We start from the raw sequence: 21,130 nt of genomic DNA on the forward strand, positions 1-21,130 counted from the left end.
GGTAAAGCTGATCATAGATGGATAGCATTTCAAATGAAACAAAACAAACACATTTTTTTATTAATGATCATACAGTATAATCTCTGTTCTCAGCTGCACAAGGGGCTTGGAGAGGTAGGGGTGGAGAAACAGTACACTGATATTCCCATTGGATTTTCGTGCAGAGGGGAGAATCCGCACAAGTCTGACCATTGGAGGACAGGCAGGCTGTTCTCCCAGCACAGCTAGAAAACTGACCACACTGGGATGGATGTGCTGTCGTTCATAGCATGGTCAGTTTGAAATTATTATTATTATTATTCAGTATTTATAAAGCGCCAATAGTTCACTCAGCGCTGTACATTACAATGGGGGACAGAACGTGTGACAGAACAATACCAATACAATGCAAAACATGAGGGGATTGAGGGCCCTGCTCTTTCGAGCTTACAATCTAGGAGGGAAATAGGAAAGCATGGGGACTGGCAGAATCACCAGGTATTTCCCACAAAGGAATCAATACAAAGAGAACAGGATACAAGTACACGATACAACAGACACATACTAGGACTATGCATTGTTAGGTTGCCATAGACTTTAAAGGAAAACAAAAATCCTCCTATCCTTCATAGCCAAGGAAGTTGAGGGAGCTGCCAACTTTGTCTCTGTTTTTGCCAATGTGCTGCACATGTGATCAGTTATGACACCAGTGATTTGATCTCCTGGTATCTGGCATTTGAGAGCACAAGCAACTATGACAATCATCATTCATGGCATGCCTATGGCATGTAACTATTTTGGGAAAAGTGTTACTAAACCCAGGACCCTGCATTCACTCTATCTGGTATCACACAGTACACAAAACATGGAAATTCAATTATTTTAGTAAATATAAACTGCTAAATACCTTTTCTCATCAGCAGTATATGGCAGTCTTATGACTTCTATCAGTGTCCAGCAGAGCACCGGTTAAAGCTTATAGGTGGAGTTTTAAATCTGCTCTAGGATGATGTAGAACCCCTGACCCATGTCTGGACAGTGCTGATTGGCCCTGTGTTGATCACATGCACTCTCCCAAAAAAACCCCCAAAAACCTCTCTAGCAATACATCCCAAACTGAGCATGTGCAGAGTGACTCCACAGGATATGTCTTATCAGGTGATAAGAGGGGGCACCAGAAGAAGGGGAGGATCAGAGAAGTCAGGACCAAACCGCATTTTTACACAATGCAGAGGATTAACCCCTTAGGTTCCACAGTGAGTATAACAAGCATGCTTTCCTGCATATACAGACTGATGTTACTGTTGTGGGTTTAGTAACACTTTAAAGCTAAGTTTACACTAGCTTCAAAAGCAGGCGCTTCATGGGACTGTTTTAAGCTCCAGGAACGCCTGTCAAAATTGTTGGCATTGCAGCACCCAGTGTTGTTCACATAATCAGTGTTGCGTTGTGTCGTGTCAGAATTAATCTGATGTGTTGTTTGCCAGGCTTTACTGCCCCCTAGACACTTCCATTGATGTTAATGTAAATGTGCTGCAAACGCTCCACAAGCGCCCCTATGGGGTTTACAGTGCATTTGAGATGCGTTTAGAAAGCGTTACTAGCTGAGATGATAAGATTAAAATCCATACAATCGAAAAGAGGGTTGCACTGATATCGGTATCAGTGCCGATAGTAAGCATTTGCACTTGTACTCGTGCAAATACTCCAATAACTAAAACCAATACCTTTGCAGTGCAGTATGAGCCCATAAAAAATAAATGGGCTTAAATTGCACTGCGAAGAATTGCATGCGATTTGAACAGGAACGTGGTGTGATTCCTGTCTGAATTGCATGCAGTTTCCTGCCCAGCTCCTGTGTGTACCCAGGCTTGTCGTAGTAACTTCAGCCTGAATTTACACAGAAGCAGTGGGGGAAACCGCATGTGACTCGGACAGGAATTGCACCGCATTCCTGATCAAACACATGCGATTCTTTGCAATGTGATTTGAGCCCATTCATTTTGTATAGGCTCAAATTGCACAGCACCACATGGTATCAGTAATTAGTATCGGCGAGTACTTGAGCACCAGTTTCCGTACTTGTGCTCGCTTTTAAAAAAAAAACGGTATCGGTGCATCCCTAATAGAAAACCAACACAGCAGAGGTATTTTTTAACAAGATGCATATGCGTATCTTAACACGTTATGTGCGTTTATGGGTGCACAAATGTCAAGTACTGGGCAGCACAGTGGCTAAATGGATAGCACTTCCACCTGGCAGTACTAGGGTCGTTGGTTCAAATCCCAACCATGGCACCACCTGCCTGGAGTTTGCATGTCCTCCCTGTGCCTGCGTGGGTTTCCTCCCACACTTCAAAGACATGCTGGTAGGTTAATCGGCTCTTGTCTAAATTGTCCCTAGTATGTGTATGGATGTAAGTTAGGGACCTTAGATTGTACGCCCCTTGAGGGTTAGGGACAACTAGGATTGTCAGTTCGAATCCCAAACACAGCACTACCGACCCAGAGTTTGCATTTTCTCTCTAGGCCTGTGTGGGTTTCTTCTGGGTACTCCAGTTTCCTCCCACATTCAAAAGACATGCTGGTAGGTTCATTGGCTCCCATCTAAATTGGCCCTAGTATGTGTATGTATGAATGTGAGTTAAGGACCTTAGAATTATTATTAATATACAGTATTTATAAAGCTCCAACAGTTCGCTCAGAGCTGTACATTACAATGGGGGACAGAACATGCGACAGTACAGTAACAATACAATGGGGTTTGAGGGCCCTGCTCTTTCGAGCTTACAATCTAGGAGGGAGGGGATGGTGGTACAGGAGGAGATAGCTGTGGGGGATGGAGTGATAGGAAGAGTGGAGGAGGTCGGCAAATTAGCAGGGGGTGGGGTAGGCTTCCCTGAAGAGGTGGGTTTTCAGGGTGCGCCTAAAGGAGTGGAGAGTAGGTGATAGTCTGATGGGTTGGGGTAGGGAGTTCCAGAGGATGGGTGACACCCTGGAGAAATCCTGGAGGTGGGCATGGGAGGAGGAGACTAGGGAAATAGAGAGAAGGAGGTCTTGTGAGGAGCGGAGTGTACGTGTTGGGTGGTACTTGGATATTAGGTCGGTGATGTAGTTCGGGGCAGTATGGTGGACAGCTTTGTACGTCAGTGTTAGGATTTTGAATTTGATCCGTTGTGCAATCAGAAGCCAGTGGAGGGATTGGCAGAGGGGGGTGGCGGAGATGGAGCGGTTGGTAAGGTGAATGAGTATGGCTGCTGTAGAATGTCCTTGAGGGCAGGGACTGATGTGAATGTACAATATATATGTAAAGCACTGCGTAAATTGACGGCGCTATATAAGTACCTGAAATAAATAAATAAGTACTGTCTGTGCTCCCGTTTCAAGATTTTGCTGACTTCCTCATTCATTGAACTCATAACGTGTTAAAATAAAATCTCCTCACTGGCAACTCAAATGGTAATAATAACCCAACAGGCCTTCTCTGTCTAAAACTAAAATCTTTGGCTGGCCAAGCTTGTCAGATTCCATGATAATCACTGCTGTTCTCTGCCTTCTCTCACATTTCAGAGGTCAATGCGTGATCTGACCTTTCCCCTGGTGTGAAAGGTATGATGGAGGCGGAAGAAGGAATATTTGTAGCAGATCCTGCACAACTCCCAATCCCCATCTCCGTATTGCAGGATGGTATGGGGTGCGCTACGTCGCCCTAATGGCAAACACTGTGTAATTTGATTGATGTAAACAGATTTTAATGCAGTCTTTTTTTTTTTGTCAACCTAGAACATAATAAGCAACATTAAAATCTTTGTTGCAGAAAATGTGGACCACGTAGTTCCATATTTATTAGTGTTGTCTGCTATTTACGGCTCACATCAGTCAGTCATGCAAGCAAAGCAAGAGTCATTGATAAAGGTCATATGAAGGTCCCTCGTAGTGTATATTGCACATGGTGTAACCGGCTGCTTTATTTATTGATGAGCGTTCCGAGAAAATGATGTTTTCAATAAGCAGAGCTGATATGACAGGCAAGACGGATGGAATAACCCGCACTGTAACCGATTCCTCATCCCAGCATAGTTTTATTCTACGCGTCATTCACAGCTTTAATGTCATATGAAAAAAAAAATTGTTTCATTTATATTCATGATCGGGAGACATGTTTTATTAAAGTCCTAAAGGTCTGCTGTTGTGTTTTGATAACTGCATGCATTTAATACATGTAATGATGGTACTCATTGCATTAATTACTCTTGGTATTTCAAGTAATATTTATTTCCTATTTTTCTTTTATATTTATCTGCTGGCCAAGCTGGCCAGGAAAAGTGGCAGTGACAGGGACAAACTTTAATACTATCAATGGCAGCTGGGTTAAGTAACACTTTAAAAAAACGCTGCTTCTACAGGAGTTTTGCTTTTTTTTTCTCCTGCTTGTAGAAGCAACTCTTTGTTATCCTATGTGTCCATGTACATTAGGGCGTTTAGAGGCTCATTTCAGGAGAGTTTAGAGGAAGAAAATACAAACCTATCACAAGTGTGTTTTTGAAGAGAGGTTTTCAGGCAGAAAAATCGCTAAACGTGCATAAACGCAGCTTTTAAGAGCATTCTGTATTTTCAAGTGTACACTGGGGGAATGTTTTGGAAAAAAACGCATATAAAAGCAAATACCCATAAATTCACCTATACTCTTGTGCAAAATGAGCTACTATGAGCACTTTTATGCTGCTTTTTCGGCATGTTTTTTGCTGCTAGTGTGCATGGACCCTAAAGGTGCATTCCACGTAGTGGTATAGTTTGTCTCCTGTCTCTGAATAACATCTCTACAGAGCTTGAGGTCAAACAATAGCAGGTGACACATTTTCTTAAAAATGTACCTGTGCCCAGGCAATGTGAAATGGTGTGTAGGTGTTCCTTTACGTGGCCTGTGGGCTGGACCCCTCATGGTATAAAGAGTAGTTCAGTAGAGTGGTATGGAGAGTAGTTCAGTAGAGTGGTATGGAGAGTAGTTCAGTAGAGTGGTATGGAGAGTAGTTCAGTAGAGTGGTATGGAGAGTAGTTCAGTAGGGTGGTATGGAGAGTAATTCAGTAGGGTGGTATGGAGAGTAGTTCAGTAGGGTGGTATGGAGAGTAGTTCAGTAGGGTGGTATGGAGAGTAGTTCAGTGGAGTGGTATGGAGAGTAGTTCAGTAGGGTGGTATGGAGAGTAGTTCAGTAGAGTGGTATGGAGAGTAGTTCAGTAGGGTGGTATGGAGAGTAGTTCAGTAGGGTGGTATGGAGAGTAGTTCCGTAGGGTGGTATGGAGAGTAGTTCCGTAGAGTGGTATGGAGAGTAGTTCCATAGGGTGGTATGGAGAGTAGTTCAGTAGAGTGGTAATGGAGAGTAGTTCAGTAGGGTGGTATGGAGAGTAGTTCAGTAGGGTGGTATGGAGAGTAGTTCAGTAGGGTGGTATGGAGAGTAGTTCAGTAGAGTGGTATGGAGAGTAGTTCAGTAGGGTGGTATGGAGAGTAGTTCAGTAGGGTGGTATAGAGAGTAGTTCACTAGGGTGGTATGGAGAGTAGTTCACTAGGGTGGTATGGAGAGGACAACAGAAGGCCAGGAAAGAGCTATGGGTCAGCATGCTTTCCCATAGAGAGAAAAGCATTAAGAATGAGGCCCCCAAGGTTGGGAAGCAGCCAAAATGCAACTTTGGTCTCTTTATTTATTTTGAACTACGCTATGTGAGTACTGCGACCTTCTTTTTCTGGACATGCCCCCTCAGCGAAGACAGATATTTTTGTTTAAATATTCAACAAATGTTTTGTAGCATTAGCGTATTTTTGGACATGTGAATGCTTTTCGTGATTCTACTGGGACAATATGGCCCATACTTGTGGAGAGTAGAAGATTTTTAGCACCATAGGGGACTGAGTAGTGGCACAGTACCAGGAGGCTTCCTGTAGACAGTTTGGGGTGCAGCTTCCCTCTGGTCCATGGTGTTAGTTCTAGGGCAGAGCCTGAAACTGTTGTGTGGATAGAACCCTCTGGAATAATTTGCATTGTTCTGTATGGTGCAAAGGGAACCTGCCTCATGGAACATGGTTTCTGACCATAGTATAATGCATTAAATAATGTTCTACTACAGGCACACCTGCTCATAAATCCTCCGACTCAGACTGCTGGCTCCTGGCAGTCATTGGCAGCTCCAAGGAATGTACCCACAATACTCTTAAATAGAGGAATAGGGGAAACTGCTCTGTGTTTAAAAGCTGTCTACAAATTTGAGCTCTCCAGTATACAGATTGTTCCACTTGGGAACAAACACCCCATTCACGCCATACAGAGCTTTCTAGGGTATAGAATCTTTTAAACAGCAAGTGGCTTTCCCTTCCCTTTGTGAATATTGTGGATGATTTCCACCATGCCATGTGAAAAGTGTCAGAAGGTTCAAGACCCCTTGCAGGATTACAAGACTATGGCTACTTGCACACTGCGGAGTTTTTTAAGCGCTTTTGCATTAAAAAAAGTACCCAAAATGCTCAAGAAAAATGCTTCCCTATGTATGACAATGTATGTTTTTACACTGGGGTGTTGTGCTTTCCTGGCGGTGTAAAAACGCCTGCTTGTGCAGTTAAAAAAATAGCCGAAAAAGCCTCTTCCCATTGAAATCAATGGAAAACGCCTTAAAAATTCCTAAAAACCGCCTCTAAGAAGCATTTCTGGTTCAGTTTTTAAGTGACGTGTCTAAAAAAATGCTCAGAGAACGTTTTTGCAGCGAATCAGTGGGAAAGTAACCCTAGACAAACCTGCTAAAGGTGGGTGTTCTCCGGGAGTTTACCAAGCAGTAAAAGAGCTTAAGGCTGCTTTTACACTGAGGAGTTTTTAAGGTGCTTTTGTGTTAAAAAAATGCAAGAAGAGCTGAAGAAAAATGCTTCCCCATGTATGTTTATGTATGTCTATGTATTTCTTCACACTGGTTCTTGCGCTTCTGTTGCGGTGTAAAAAAATCACGCTTGCCACATTTTTGGGGCACATTTGGTCAGAAAACGAAACAAAAACACGCCACCCCATTGAAATGCATTGAAAACGCGGCAAAAAATCAGCAAGAACGCATGCAAAATGCACCTGTGTAGCGTTTTTGATGTAGTTTTGGAGTCATATGTCCTGTAAAAAATGAACCGCAAACACAGTAAAGTTGCTATGGCTTAGTGTGAAAGTGCCCTTCAAACAAGCCATCAGTGGCTTCCGTAGCTGTATGTAGTGAGAAGTAATTCATCCTCAAAAATCACAATAGAGACAATGGAGTCAGGTTTCATTTGGTTTCTAAAAGCTTACAGTACCTGCTGTGTGTTAACTTTAGAAGGCTGGCACGCTGCCAAGTCACTGCTGATATGGAAAATAAGAGGGGATGAGCTGTGATTTCAGTGCTTCTGTGAATGTGGATGATATATTTCTTAACAATGCTTGTAGTTTCAGAGGTGAATGAGGACTTGTTGTAAAGTGCTTTTAGTGCTTGGTCAGAAAGTGTAGCCTCGGCACAGGTTTACTCCAATGACTTAGACAGGGTTGTTGCTTGCTTCCTTACTGCTCTGTACTGGGCAGATATCCCGAATTGTTCATTGTTGCCTGGAACATTATCATTGTAGGATTTTAGTACCACTTTCAGCTTTATGTTTTGACTTGTGCCATTCACCTAACAAACCGGTTGTACAAGTTGCAAGAAAAATAATTAGCCATGTTTGTTTATAATCTCATTATAGGTAATCGAGCATGAACACCCAGTTAACAAGATTTCCTTCATTGCCCGAGATGTGACAGACAATCGGGCTTTTGGATATGTTTGTGGTGCTGAAGGACAACATCAGTTTTTTGCCATCAAAACAGCACAGCAGGTATGATTGTATGGCGTTTAATTGCATCTGGAAGATGATGGAATTTAGCTGAACTGTAAAACAATATTGATGCTGTGCGAGGCTAAATGCAATAAAGTGTATTCTTGTGTATGAACTGGTTAGCATTTTTTCAGATTGTACTGTATCACACTTCAAAATAACGACACTAACACATACAGTAAATCAACCTTTACCTTTATTTCCTATGATATAGTAGATATATTTCCTTTTGCTGATTATTTAAATAATGTTTGCTACCAGTTTGGAGCCCAATTGAAGTTCCACACTTTTTTTGTCTCTTTAGCACTGGTTCACAGTTATGTGGGCTGTGCAGCTCAAGTTTGCACGGGCAAGGCTGCCCTTTCATTTGAATGGGCTGCCATGCCTGCGTTTTCCGTAAAAGAAAAGGCGCATGCACCTTTTCAAAAACGCGACTGCAGGGAAATCGCATAATCTTTTTACCATGCGTTTTCCCTGAGGTTCCGACTAACGCACTGTGGGCTGAGATGCGTGGGGGTGCCTTTCAGAATGAATAACTGTCCCACACATCTCAGGAGAGCAGCGCGATTTGGCTGCAGGTGCGGGAGTAGCCTGCAACCAGCCTGCACGATGTGAACCAGGGCTCAAAGTCCTGTACTACCAGAAAAACACTGGTCAATTTTTAGCTATAGGCCTATTAAATCACCATTAAAAAGTGTCACTAAACCCCTGACCCTGTACAGTACACACAACATGAAAATGCAATTATTTTAGTAAATATAAACTGCTAAATACCTTTTCTCATCAGCAGTTAGAGCAGTCTTGTGATTTCTATCAGTGCCCAGCTGAGCACTGGTTAAAGCTTGTAAAAGGAATTTTCATTCTCGTCTGACTGTCCTATGAGGCTGCATAACTCCTGGCCCTCTGTCTGGACAGTGCTGATTGGCCCTGTGCTGATCACATGCTCCCTTTCAAAGAAAAAAAAGCTCTCTAGCTATACACACTAAACTGAGCATGTGCAGAATGACTCCTAGAGCTCTGTAGTATCAGTAGATGGATTGAGAACAGTAGAAGAAGGGGATGATCAGAGAAAACAGGATCAAACAGCTTTTTTTTAACACAACGTTGAGAATTAACCCCTTCCACAGTGAGTATAACAAGCATGTTTTACTGCATATAGAGACTGATTTTACTGTTGTGGGTTTAGTAACACTTTAACCTTGTTAATTTTTATCTGACAAAAGCACATATATGAGGGTTATTTACTAAAACTGGAGCATGCATAATCTGGTGCAGCTTTGCAGAGAAACCAATCGGCTTCCCGGTTTTATTGCCAAAGCTTAACTGAACAAGTCAAAGTTAGAAGCTGATTGGCTGCCATTCAGAGCTGCACCAGATTCTGTGTGCACCAGTTTTAGTAAATCTGCCCGTTGTTTTTTTTTTTTGGGAGAGGGGGTACAAATGGTTTTATTTTGGTTTTATTGTCTTTTAATGTTTATTATATTTTTTAGCTATTTTGATGGCAAAAAGAATTCTTACAAAAAATAGAAATACGATACACTTTCCCCCAGTTTGACTAGTGATTTTTTTGTTTAAATAGCAAATGTTACTGTAGATGTAAAGTCCAAATTTCATTCGGCAGTTTGTCATTCTTTTGATGCCACAATAGTGTTTCTAGTAAAACACATGAAAAAGTTATTTTCAAACAAAAAGAAAACTTTTTTTTAATTTTTTTTACAAATATAAACTATTTGTTGGGATTAAGATTACCCAGGTGCCACATCCTATTTAAGGAATTTACACACACCCAAATTACAAAATCAACCAAGAGGACTTTTAAAGGCACCAACTACAAAATGTAAAAACATTATTTTGTGTTTATATATTTATTCTTTAAACAAATGTAGTAATATAAAACCAATCCTAAGCATAGGTGTTACATAGCATAAACCAATCAGCCTCATCCAAGTGAGGGGTTAAATTGTACTCCCAGCCAGACTCCCAAAATATACACATAGAGGCAACATACAGGAATCGATCCACAAAAGTTGGTAATAAGTGGAACAGCCAAAAGGGTACAGCGGGGAGTGTCAACCCTTCAATCACGATGTGTTTCTCAGAACCAAATCCATTTCTTCAGCAGATCGGATGGGATGTATAATAGGCAAGAAAGATGCTGGAAAATAAAAGCCACCAAATGTACAGTATCCATGTGGCACATACCGAAACCACCCAGTTTTCAGTTGAAAAATACCCATCAAGGTCTATAGAAACTTTTGTACAGTTTATACATAGAGATTATTCCACCATGTGTATCTGGTAGAAAAACCACCGCGGTATAATGCCCATAATTATGGTAATGGTGAACTTGCTATGCTGCGTGTATGAAGTATCCACCTCCTAACAATCTGGTCTCTTATCTGGTCCAATACATACTGCAGGGTCTTTCGTTGCTGGTATAGTGGGCTCCTCCAATGAACACTCTGGGGTTTATTTACTAAGGCTGCAGACTACAAAATCAGACTCAATTCTGCATCAGAACCAATCCGCTTCCAGGTTTTATTGCCAAAGTTTAATTGAACAAGCTGACATTAGACACTGATTGGCTACCATGCACAGCTGCACCAGATTCAGTTTTAGTAAATCTACCCCTGTATATTTGTAGTTAGTGCCTTAAAAGTCCGCTTGGTTGATTTTGTATTTTTGGTGTGTGTCATTTTTTTTGTTTACAAAAACTACCAAGCAAAGTGAAGGAAAACAAAAAAAATTACATCTAAACTACATAATCTTCTAAAAGTTCTGAAGGCCAAATATACACTCACTGGCCACTATATTAGGTGCACCTGTTCAATTGCTTGGTAACACAAATTGCTTATCAGCCAATCACATAGTAGCAACTCAATGCATTTAGGCATGTAGATGACTTGCTGAAGTTCAAACCAAGCATCAGAATGGGGAAGAAAGGGGGATTTAAGTGACTTTGAATGTGACATTTAAATAAATATAAAAAGGGTGTAACGAGCGCTGGATAGTTTTAGAACAAAATATACAAGCATGAAAGGCAAGCCTCCAAAATGCCTCGTGGGATAACAGTCACAAACAAAAAACATGCAGCGCTAGAGTATAAAGATCTGTCTCACGATAAAGTGTGACCACCTAAATAGGTATAAACGCAGCTAGCATAAAGGTAATGGTCTAAGCAACCAATACTACAACATTCTCATGGTTAAAAAGGTGTAAATGGTGACATAGGTGTCAAAGTCAATATATCATTGGAGTGACATAAAGAAATCTGTGACATCTGTGGTAGGAAGTGTGGCTGCAGAATGCCCTTTGACAACGTGCACTTGCCACGAAACGCGTTAGGGAGATGCTACTTTACCTACCACTACTACCCACAGGGTCCACACCTTGATACGGGCGGCCATCTTTGGAATTGTGTATTGCACCATGTAAGTGCTTCATTTGTTTATTACTCCTTAATAAAAGTTATTACACTATCGGAAGCCTCTCTTTTGGGTTTATTTCTGAGCCCTGAAGGTGATTCCTGTTCCTTGAGCGCACACCGCACCCCTGGAGGTCGCTGACACATAAGGATTCCACTACATACCGGATGAGCGTTTATCCCACTGGACACCTGGTAATGCCATAATTGGAGAGGACGCAGATGATTCTGGTGACCACAGCAGAGACGACCACCACTCCGGCAGGTTTCCTGATCCATTGACCAGGAGTAGGTCATTTTACTCCAATGCGCTACTATCTGCGCTATCTGGTTAGTGCATTCTACAGCCACACTTCCTACCACAGATGTCACAGATTTATTTACGTCACTCCTATGATATATTGACTTTGACACCTATGTCACCATTTACACCTTTTTAACCATGAGAATGTTGTAGTATTGGTTGCTTAGACCATTACCTTTATGCTAGCTGCGTTTATACCTATTTAGGTGGTCACACTTTATCGTGAGACAGATCTTTATACTCTAGCACTGCATGTTTTTTGTTTGTGTTTGAATGTGACATGTTTGTTGGTACCAGACGGCTGGTCTGAGTATTTCAAAAACTGCTGATTTACTGGGACCAACCGCGAATCAGCTTTCATTACAGCCTTCCTACTCTGAGTTCCTGAAAGCTGGTTTGGTTTCTATAGGTCATTACACATGAGTGCAACATTAACCTGTTTATGCCAGGCATATCCAGACCTAGTGCTGTGTTTTAGAAGCCCAGCCCTTAGAAAATACACTCACCTGCCACTATATTAGGTACACCTTTTTTACATCAATTGCTTGGTAACACAATTTGCTAATCAACCAATCACATGGCAGCAACTCAGTGTATTTAGGCATGTAGACATGGTGAAGACGACTTGCTGAAGTTCAAACCGAGCATCAGAAACTACTGACCTACTGGGACTTTTCACGCAGAACCATCTTTAGGGTTTACAGAGAATGGTCCGAAAAACAGAAAATATCCACTGAGCGGCAGTTGTGTGAATGAGAATGCCTTGTTGATGTCAGAAGAGAATGGGCAGACTGGTTGCCGCGACATTCAGATGGTAGGGTCACAATTTGGCATACACAACATGAAAGCATGGATCCATCCCACCTTGTATCAATGGTTCAGGCTGGTGGGGATAGATTCTTGGCGCTAGCAAAGTGTACCTAATAAAGTGGCCATTGAGTGTATATACTCTATGTATCCTTCCCATCCCAGCCATAGCATTTGACATTTTATATTCTAATTAGAACTTATCTATGCATTCCTTTAGGCTGAACCTCTAGTGGTGGATCTCAAGGATCTCTTCCAGGTCATCTATAACATAAAGAAAAGGGAAGACGAAGACAAGAAGAAGGTACGCGTCTCACCAGTAATAGATTTTTTTTTATTTGATCAGTAAGGAGAAGAATCAGTACCAGGGGCGGAATGACCATTTGGAAACGCGGACACTGCCCGAGGGCCCAGGGTCAGTAGGGGGCCCCATGAGATGCCCCTGTTACATTTTTCATAGGCTTTTTTGAGTGTGGGCAAGGACACAGGGGCCCCATGATCCCCTATTGCCCGGGGGCCCCATGAGTTGTCAGTCTGCCCCTGATCAGTACCAAATACATATCTACTAATAACAAGCACTTTGTACATAGTATTTAACCTTAGCTAACACCTGTTCAGACACCCACTACTTTGTCTTACATGACAACACAGCTGATGCCACATGATATGCTATATTTGCATCACGTGCTATTTGGGGAGTTTTAATAATGCAACTATTTTAAACCAGGTTCCCAATGACTATAATTATACACAAGTTTACATTGAGCGGCACCTCTCCTTGAGCAGTTATTACGTATGGCTATTGCTTCATGATGGGTTCCTTTCTCCTCTGTCTCAGATGTTTTCAGTTAGAGAGCACTGGGGAATGGATGAATACGGTGCTTCACTAGAGCAAATGATCCTAGACAAGGCTCTATGAAAGGGCAAAGAGCACAGTGGTGACGGAATTGACAGGCTTAATTCATTTCACAACATTTGTTGTTTGGTTGGTGTTACTATTAAGAGCCAGCTCTTCTAACACAGAATAGAAGTGTATTATGACACTTAAAGGAGAAGTTTGGGATGTTTACAAAAAAGAAATAAAAATACTCACTTCTATGCTGCAGCATCAATGTGATGCTGCAGCTGTCCCACATTGGATCTAAGCCCAAAACTGAGTGACTACATAACTGCTGATCACTCAGTTCTCAGTATGCGGAGAACGGTGACTGTTAGAGTGGATGGACACAACTGACTCTGGTTCTCAGTTGCATTCGTTTTATTTTTTTTTCAGGCTTTGTTTTTCTTTATTCTTACCTGGTAATCCTGAAAATAACACAGTTCCTGTCTGAAAGTGGCTACCCTCCTTCACTCCGCTGAATCTATGGAGACAGTCATGTTTGCCACCCAGGCTGGACTTCAAACATGTCTGTTCTTGTTCATCACCATCTCCAGGGATCATTTGTTCCATGGAATATCTGATTGCCCTCTGGGGGATCAGGAAGGAATTTTCTTTATGGAATCGATTTTTTTCCCTGCTGGAGCAAATTGGGCCATGCTTTGTGGAAATTATTTTCCCCTTCTGTAGCAATGTGGGCCATGCTTTTTGGAATTTATTTTTCCCATGCTGGAGCAATGTGGGCCATGCCTTAAGGAATTAATTTTTCCCTTGCTGGAGCAATGTGGGCCATGCTTTATGGAATTTATTTTCCCCTTCTGTAGCAATGTGGGCCATGCTTTATGGAATTAATTTTTCCCTTGCTGGAGCAATGTGGGCCATGCTTTATGGAATTTATTTTCCCCTTCTGTAGCAATGTGGGCCATGCTTTATGGAATTTATTTTCCCCTTCTGTAGCAATGTGGGCCATGCTTTATGGAATTAATTTTTCCCTTGCTGGAGCAATGTGGGCCATGCTTTATGGAATTTATTTTTCCCCTGCTGGAGCAATGTGGGCCATGTTTTATGGAATGTATTTTCCCATGCTGGAGCAAATTAAGCCATGCTTTACATGGGGTTTCTTGCTTCTTCTGGGTCAACTGTGGGTATAGGATTCTGTATATAGAGGTTTTGTCTTTGTTTATTCTGTTTTTGCATTTATTATTTTATTGGTTGAACTAGATGGGCATGTGTCTTTTTTCAACCAGACTAACTATGTAACATGAGGGTTGAGTAGTTTTGCTGTTTACAGAAGGAAAATAAAATTGTTTTATACTTCCCATTTAGTTTGCAGAAGGTGCCAAAGACACTGAATTTCACTGAATGTTTTCAGCCATAAGAAGAAAACGAATGTAGCCACCACATCTAAGGAATGGAAAGCTGCAATATATTTTTGTTTTTTAGTTTAGCTATTCTTTAAGCAGGGCAAGTTGTGATTGGACATCAAAGGAGCAGCAGCACACTGATGAGCCAATCACTCTGCCATCCTGTTCACACTTTAAGGACTGTGATGATTCCCCCTCCCCCAGGTACTTTTGCACATACAAGTATATGAACTTCTAAACAAAATATTTTTTAATGATTTTTTAATGAATACAAGACTGGATTAAATGGTGTTTTTTTTTATATCTGTCCAAAGTTTGACTTGAAGAGCTTATGATTCAAAGTTTCTAGAGAACTGAGAATTTGCCAATGTGGATGTCACATCTTTTAAAGAGGGAACAAGCTTATCAATAATTCAGCTAGAAAAGTTAACAGCTTTGAATAATTCAAAGTAGAAAACGCATGAGATAATCATCAGAGGATTTATTTTGCTGATATTTTTTAGTACAAAACTCTGTTGTTAAAGGAGCAGAAAACCAAAAAAAAAAAGCTACCAAGGTGTCCGTATAGGGGAGAATCATTGGAAATGGTCTGTAACTACATTAATTATATTCTCTGAGGTTTGCATTTAAAATGGAAATTAACTGCCACAGGTCCTCAGGAGCATTTGCCATACTGTGCGAGTATGCACAGCATACATGACTTCTCTTTTTCTCTCTTCAATGGAGCCTTGTTCACCATGCAGGCAGTGGGAGAGGTAGGTATTTAGTTTTTTTTTTTTTTAAATCTTTATTTTCATTTTGCATATAGCCAAGAAGATAAAAAAAGGCACGTAATATGAAAATACAAGGATACATTGTAACACTGTGCTTCCAGAAATATGGATACAAAGTAAGGGCATTGTGACCTTCTCAGCAGGGGTAGGCAACAGTTATTCAACACTAATATATAAAAGCAACTAGCCGTCACCCCTCCCAAGTACCCCACTGGGGTCCAGCCCCACATCACCCCATTAATCCAACAGAATACAGGAGGCATGTTATCTCAACTAGAAAGGAGGGAAAAGGAAAAAAGAAAACATGGTAAAAAACATAAGCTTACAAATCAATCAAGGCTACCAACAGCTATGTCCTATTGCCCAACCCAAATCTCCAGAGAACTTGAGAAAGTTTAGTGAGCAAAGCATATAAAAACATTTCACAGGAAAATAGTTCATTGTAAAGCATTTTTGTATACATCAGATGTGCTAAAATCAATCCACAAAGCCCATGTGGCATGATAGCATTGGTTGATATCAGTGCAGCGATGTTGCCTTTCTTTTGCATCCTGTATCTCTTGCACTCTCAATAATCATTTTAGTGGGAACAACCGCTAAATTCCAATGCAGTGGTATAAGACTTTTGCCTGCATTCAGACGATGGGGTATTACCAACGTTTATAAGCACTGATGGAGGAAGGCGTATCATGAAAAAGTACCGTAAGGGGTCAATCTGCAAGCTGACATTGGGTGGCCTTAGCAGTCAGATGCCATATTATCCGCCCACAATGATCTAATCAGGGGGCATTCCCACCAAATATGCAGGAACATGCCTGTTTTTCCACAACCCCTCCAACATGAAGCCTTCACACTAGAGTATATACGGGACAATTAAGCTGGAACCCTATACCAGCATGGCAAACATTTAAAGCTGGACTCTGGACTTTTAGTACTAACTGAGAAGGTGTAGGCTAATAGCGTAATTTTATCTATAATACTCCTGGGTAAATCCCAGCCCAGCTTCTTCTCCCAGTCCTAATATAATAAGGCACCATATGAGTGGCCAGGTCTAATAATAATTTTGTAAATTTGGATATCAATTGGGTGTTCTGATCCCCTTCTAGGCATAAGGCCTCAAAGGGTGAAAGATTTTCATGAGAGCAGACAGGGCATGAGAGATTCTGGAAGAAGAACTGGAGCTAAGCATATTTCCATCCATCTAATGCAGTGGTACCCCATTCCTGTTGGATAGCGGACAAGGTCTTCACTCGTGAACCTTGCTTAAATTGAAAGCAGCGTATCTCCTTTGCCTCACCCCGGAACGTTAAATGTTCACCCAGAGGAAACCAAGGAAACCCACCTAATGGAGACAACAGCGAGTGGGGTTTGGCCATGGCATGCTTTTTATTTAACCCATCCAAAATTGCCAATGTAGCCCGACATAGCAGGGGAAGGAAGTCTGAGAATCTCCTGTGCATGCCAGGCAGCCAAGGTGTGTGCTCAAGATTGCGCCCAACCATAGCTTTCTCTAGGGGAACCCATAATTTAGCCAAGGTATGAAGGTTCCAATTACCAATGCTTATCAAGGCAGTTGCCTGATAGTATAGTGAAAGGTCGAGAAGACCCAGCCCACCTCGGGCTTTTGCATAGCGCATAAGGTCATGTGATAACCACAGAGATTTACCATTCCACACAAAGGAGGTAAATTGAAAATATGTCTTTGGTATTCTAATGGGATTTATTTTGAAAAAGGACAACAATTTGGGGAGTACTGTCATTTCTAAAATATTTATTTTACCCAGCCAGGTAAACTGGGTTTTACCCCAGTTCATCAGGTCTGCCTTCATGGCCAAAAAGGCAGAAAATTCACCTGAAATTGTCCCCGCGCATCAGCAGTCGGGTTGATACCGAAGTATTTAATGAGGCTATACCAGCTCTTGAAGAGAAAGGAGGCCTCCATGGCCTGCCTGTCCACCCGAGGCACATTAAGGGCGCTTTATAAATACTGTATAATAATAATAATAATAATAATCACAGATTTACTGAGATTTATCTTAAAGTTGGAAGGGCTCTGGAACCACTCTAGCTCTTGGAGCAGATTCCGAAGAGATACCTGAGGATTACTTATAAACAAAATGGACATACGGTAATTCTCAAACACCGCAAGCCTGTGCTCTGTAGACCTCACTCTAAGTCCCATAAGGTTGAGGTTCAATTTAGTTTTGTGTAAAAGCGCTTCCATGACTAGGATAAAGAGTAGTGGGGACAAGGTGCACCCCTGTCTGGTCCTGTTTGAGATTGTGAAGGAGGGTGAAAGAACTTGGTTCACCTTGACCTGGGCAGTGGGGTCTTTATATAAGGCATCAATCCAGGCCCTCATCTTGTCTCCCAACCTGAGCTTCTTTAACACCAGTGATTTGGACAGTCAATCTGTTCTATCAAAGGCTTTTTCTGCATTGGGTGAGAGAACAGGACAGGGGACTGAGTGAATCTTGACCCAGTGAAGTAGGGAAATCACCCTTTGAGAATTGTCCCTACCCTCTCTGCCTGGGATAAACCACACTTGATCCCTATGGACTAATTCTCCTAGAAACTCTTTAAGCTGAGTTAAGATCTTGGCCAGAATCTTAATGTCTAAAAGTTCAGTAGAGAAGTTAGGCGGTAGCTCTGAGAGGTCAGGGTCCTTTCCCTCTTTGGGGATTACTGTAATATGTACCCATAGGGCTTCAGGCGGGATGCATCCAGTCTTAGTCAGGGAGTTAAGATGAGACATCAAGGGTGGTAAAATAAGGTACGCGTATTTTAAGAAACAAGTCCTAATGAGGCCATCTGGACCTGGGTTTTTCCCAAGTATTTAGTTTCTGCTTTGCAGGGAGACCATTCAATATGTAACCTATTTTTGCAACATACATCACAACTGCATAGATTTTATATTTTCATCCAGAACAACCTATACTATATGGCCGGAAATATGTGGACCCCCTTCCCAATTTTTGAGTTCAGGTATTTCCAGTGAAGGGTACTGGATATGCTACAGCATGCACAGACATTTTAGGCAATTGTGCACTTCTAACCTTGTGGCAACAGTTTGGGGAAGGTCATTTTCTGCTCCGGCATGACTGTGCACCTGGGTATGAAGCCAGCTTCATAAAGATATGGTTTGATGAGTTTAGGGTGGAGGAACTTAAGTTTCCTGCACAGAGCCCTGACCTCAAACCTAATAAACACCTTTGGGATGAATTGGAAGTCAAATTGTGAACAAGGTCTTCTCATCCAACATCCGTACCTGATCTCACAAATAGACATGTGCGTTTTGTACCGTTTTAATTCGTTTTTCTGAGATTTGGATGTATACGAATCTCCAAATGGACATAGCAACAAATGTCAACCAGTTTTAACATAAATAACAAATGCATTTGTTTCATTTGAATGATATCACATGATGATCACATAGGGAAACTAATTCAATTTTCAAATTTGTTCTATAATTTGGATTCGGATAATGAATGCATCCGAATTCCTATTAGATAATTCAAATGCACATGATACCAGTAGATATTGTCCAATCAGCTCATGCCATTTCTCTTGGTGGGTTGGACTAGTGTCCGAAAATATTGAATCCTTCCAATTTGAATCTGTCCAATTTGATAATATATCAAATATATAGCAAAAACTACAAAATTATTTGAATCCACCCAGACCAATGAATATATGAAACAAATGCCAAAGATACAAAATGAATTACGAAAATGAATCGGGTCAATATACCAAATATGACAAAATTAAACTCTTCAATGAGCAAATGCATCCAAAACTAACATTTCCAGAGTACATGTCTACTCACAAACACTCTTTTGGCTGAATAGGCACAAATTCCCACAGACACACTCCAAAAGTTTGTAAAAAGCCTTCCCAGAAGATTGAAGGCTGGTCATTTCTACATTATTAGTTTTGAAATGGGATGTCCAAAAATGTGAATAAATCAAAGAGTGCGCTAAATATAAGTAAATACAAAAATTATTAGTTTAAAATAATGATGTCCGTGATAGAAAAAATTTTATATAAAAGTCCATCCACCATACCAAAGTAATTAAACAGTTCTGAAATCTTGTATAAATCAAACACCGTGCAAAAAAAATCCACCACCGAATGAAATGGGTACACTCACCAGAGCTCCATGCTGACCAGATTATAAGTCAGCAAAGATAGCGTTTGCTCTGGGAGCGATGATCAGCAGAAGTAATCCAAACTGGGAGCAATATACTGCAAGCAGCCAGTCAGCACAATATGGAATAACCTTAACAGCAGGTAGTCATCACGTCTCCATACCATAGATCATGTTCAGGGAATCAAAAAAGGAAATCATGGTGCAGTACGTTTAAAACCAAAATGTTTTATTAAAATGTCAGAAATGCACTCACAAACAGGGTGTCTAGCCGACACCAGCAATGACAGCCTCAAGAAAACAGGGACGAGCCTCGCTCACCGCGATATCACAGCCAACAGTCTATGAGGAGCGTCCAGACGTCACATCCAAAAGAAGCCCCGCCCTACTAGTTTCGTCATCCGACGTCCTCTCGGGAATACATGACCAAAAGAATGTTCGCTCAGTCTGACATCGAGTTCAATTATGCCACCCATCCTCCCCAAACAATTTCAAATTTGTGAGGGACTTCCCTATTGGCATATGTTACCTTATATATTGGAAGTGTCTTATTCATCAAAGTCTTCCAAGTCAAGACTGATGGAGCTTCCATCTTTTTCCAAGTCAATATTATCAGTTTCCTTGCATGATAGAATAAAAGGGTAAGGAGAATATGGATGGCTTTAGTAGGGGCAAGATCATCTACCAAACTCAAAAGACAATGCCTAAAAAACATGCATAAAACCTTTCCCTGGTGCTGAGCAACACCAGCAAAGGGATAAACTATTTCCAAGAATGTTTGCCAGCCATAGATACGATGGACAAATTTATATAGAATAAGTTGATCTCTAGCAGATATACACCTAGTGAATGGCGCTTCCCAAACATCCTCCCAATCTTCACTATCAAGTCAGGGATAACCGATTCCCAGCAGTTCCTACATGGAGTGAGCAACCTATTCCCTATCGGGGAAAAGGGATTTATAGATAGTAGATAGTGGTTTGGTTAAGTTCTCATCCTGCAGCATAAGCTCCAGATCAGAAGAGGCAAGGGAAAAATTAATGTTCTCAAACTGTGACTTATATGCATATCATAGCTGTAAGTACCTAAAGAACTGAGAGTTGGGTAGCTGATGGAGAGACTTCAACTCATCAAACAGCCTCAAAACCCCATTACGCACTATGTCACCTAATTTCTTGACCCCATATCTCATCGACACAATAGGATCTTCATAGGTGAAAAAATTAGGGAGGTTAGGATTTTTCTGTTGCAGAGCATGGGGGGAGACAGGGAAGGGTTCCCCAATATCACTCCCGTGTACCACTATCCAAGCTCATAAAACAGATCTCATTGATGTAGCTTTTACATGAGGGGACTTGAGTCCTCTGTGGATCAAATGAGTCAAGGCCTCATAACATCCCACCACTGCCACCTCCAGAGCCACTGCAGCATCATCCAGGGGCCCCGTCAGCCATCTATACGCAAATACTAGTTGCCCAGCTAGGGCACTACCATACCTCCCTCCTTCCAGGGTTGTTGTAAAACTGCCTGCTTGAGCCTAGGGGTATTTCCCTGCCAAAGAAACCCAGAAATCAAATTGTGAAAGGAA

At 41.4% G+C, this 21,130-nt stretch overlaps 1 protein-coding gene across 2 annotated transcripts in view; it reads left to right on the forward strand.

Annotated features, from left to right (window-relative positions):
* DAB2 (DAB adaptor protein 2) overlaps positions 1-21,130 on the forward strand; it is a 251,154-nt gene that overhangs the window by 123,649 nt on the left and 106,375 nt on the right. For both annotated transcript variants that reach the window (XM_089687820.1, XM_089687821.1), the window contains exons 5-6: positions 7,715-7,846; positions 12,602-12,685. In XM_089687820.1, coding sequence (XP_089543946.1) covers positions 7,715-7,846; positions 12,602-12,685 — 216 coding nt within the window. The remainder of the gene's footprint in view (positions 1-7,714; positions 7,847-12,601; positions 12,686-21,130) is intronic.

This window comes from Staurois parvus, unplaced genomic scaffold (genome assembly GCF_062004578.1).
Source record: "Staurois parvus isolate SC_StPar_1 unplaced genomic scaffold, SC_StPar_1.0 ptg000438l, whole genome shotgun sequence".
Taxonomy (NCBI): domain Eukaryota; kingdom Metazoa; phylum Chordata; class Amphibia; order Anura; family Ranidae; genus Staurois; species Staurois parvus.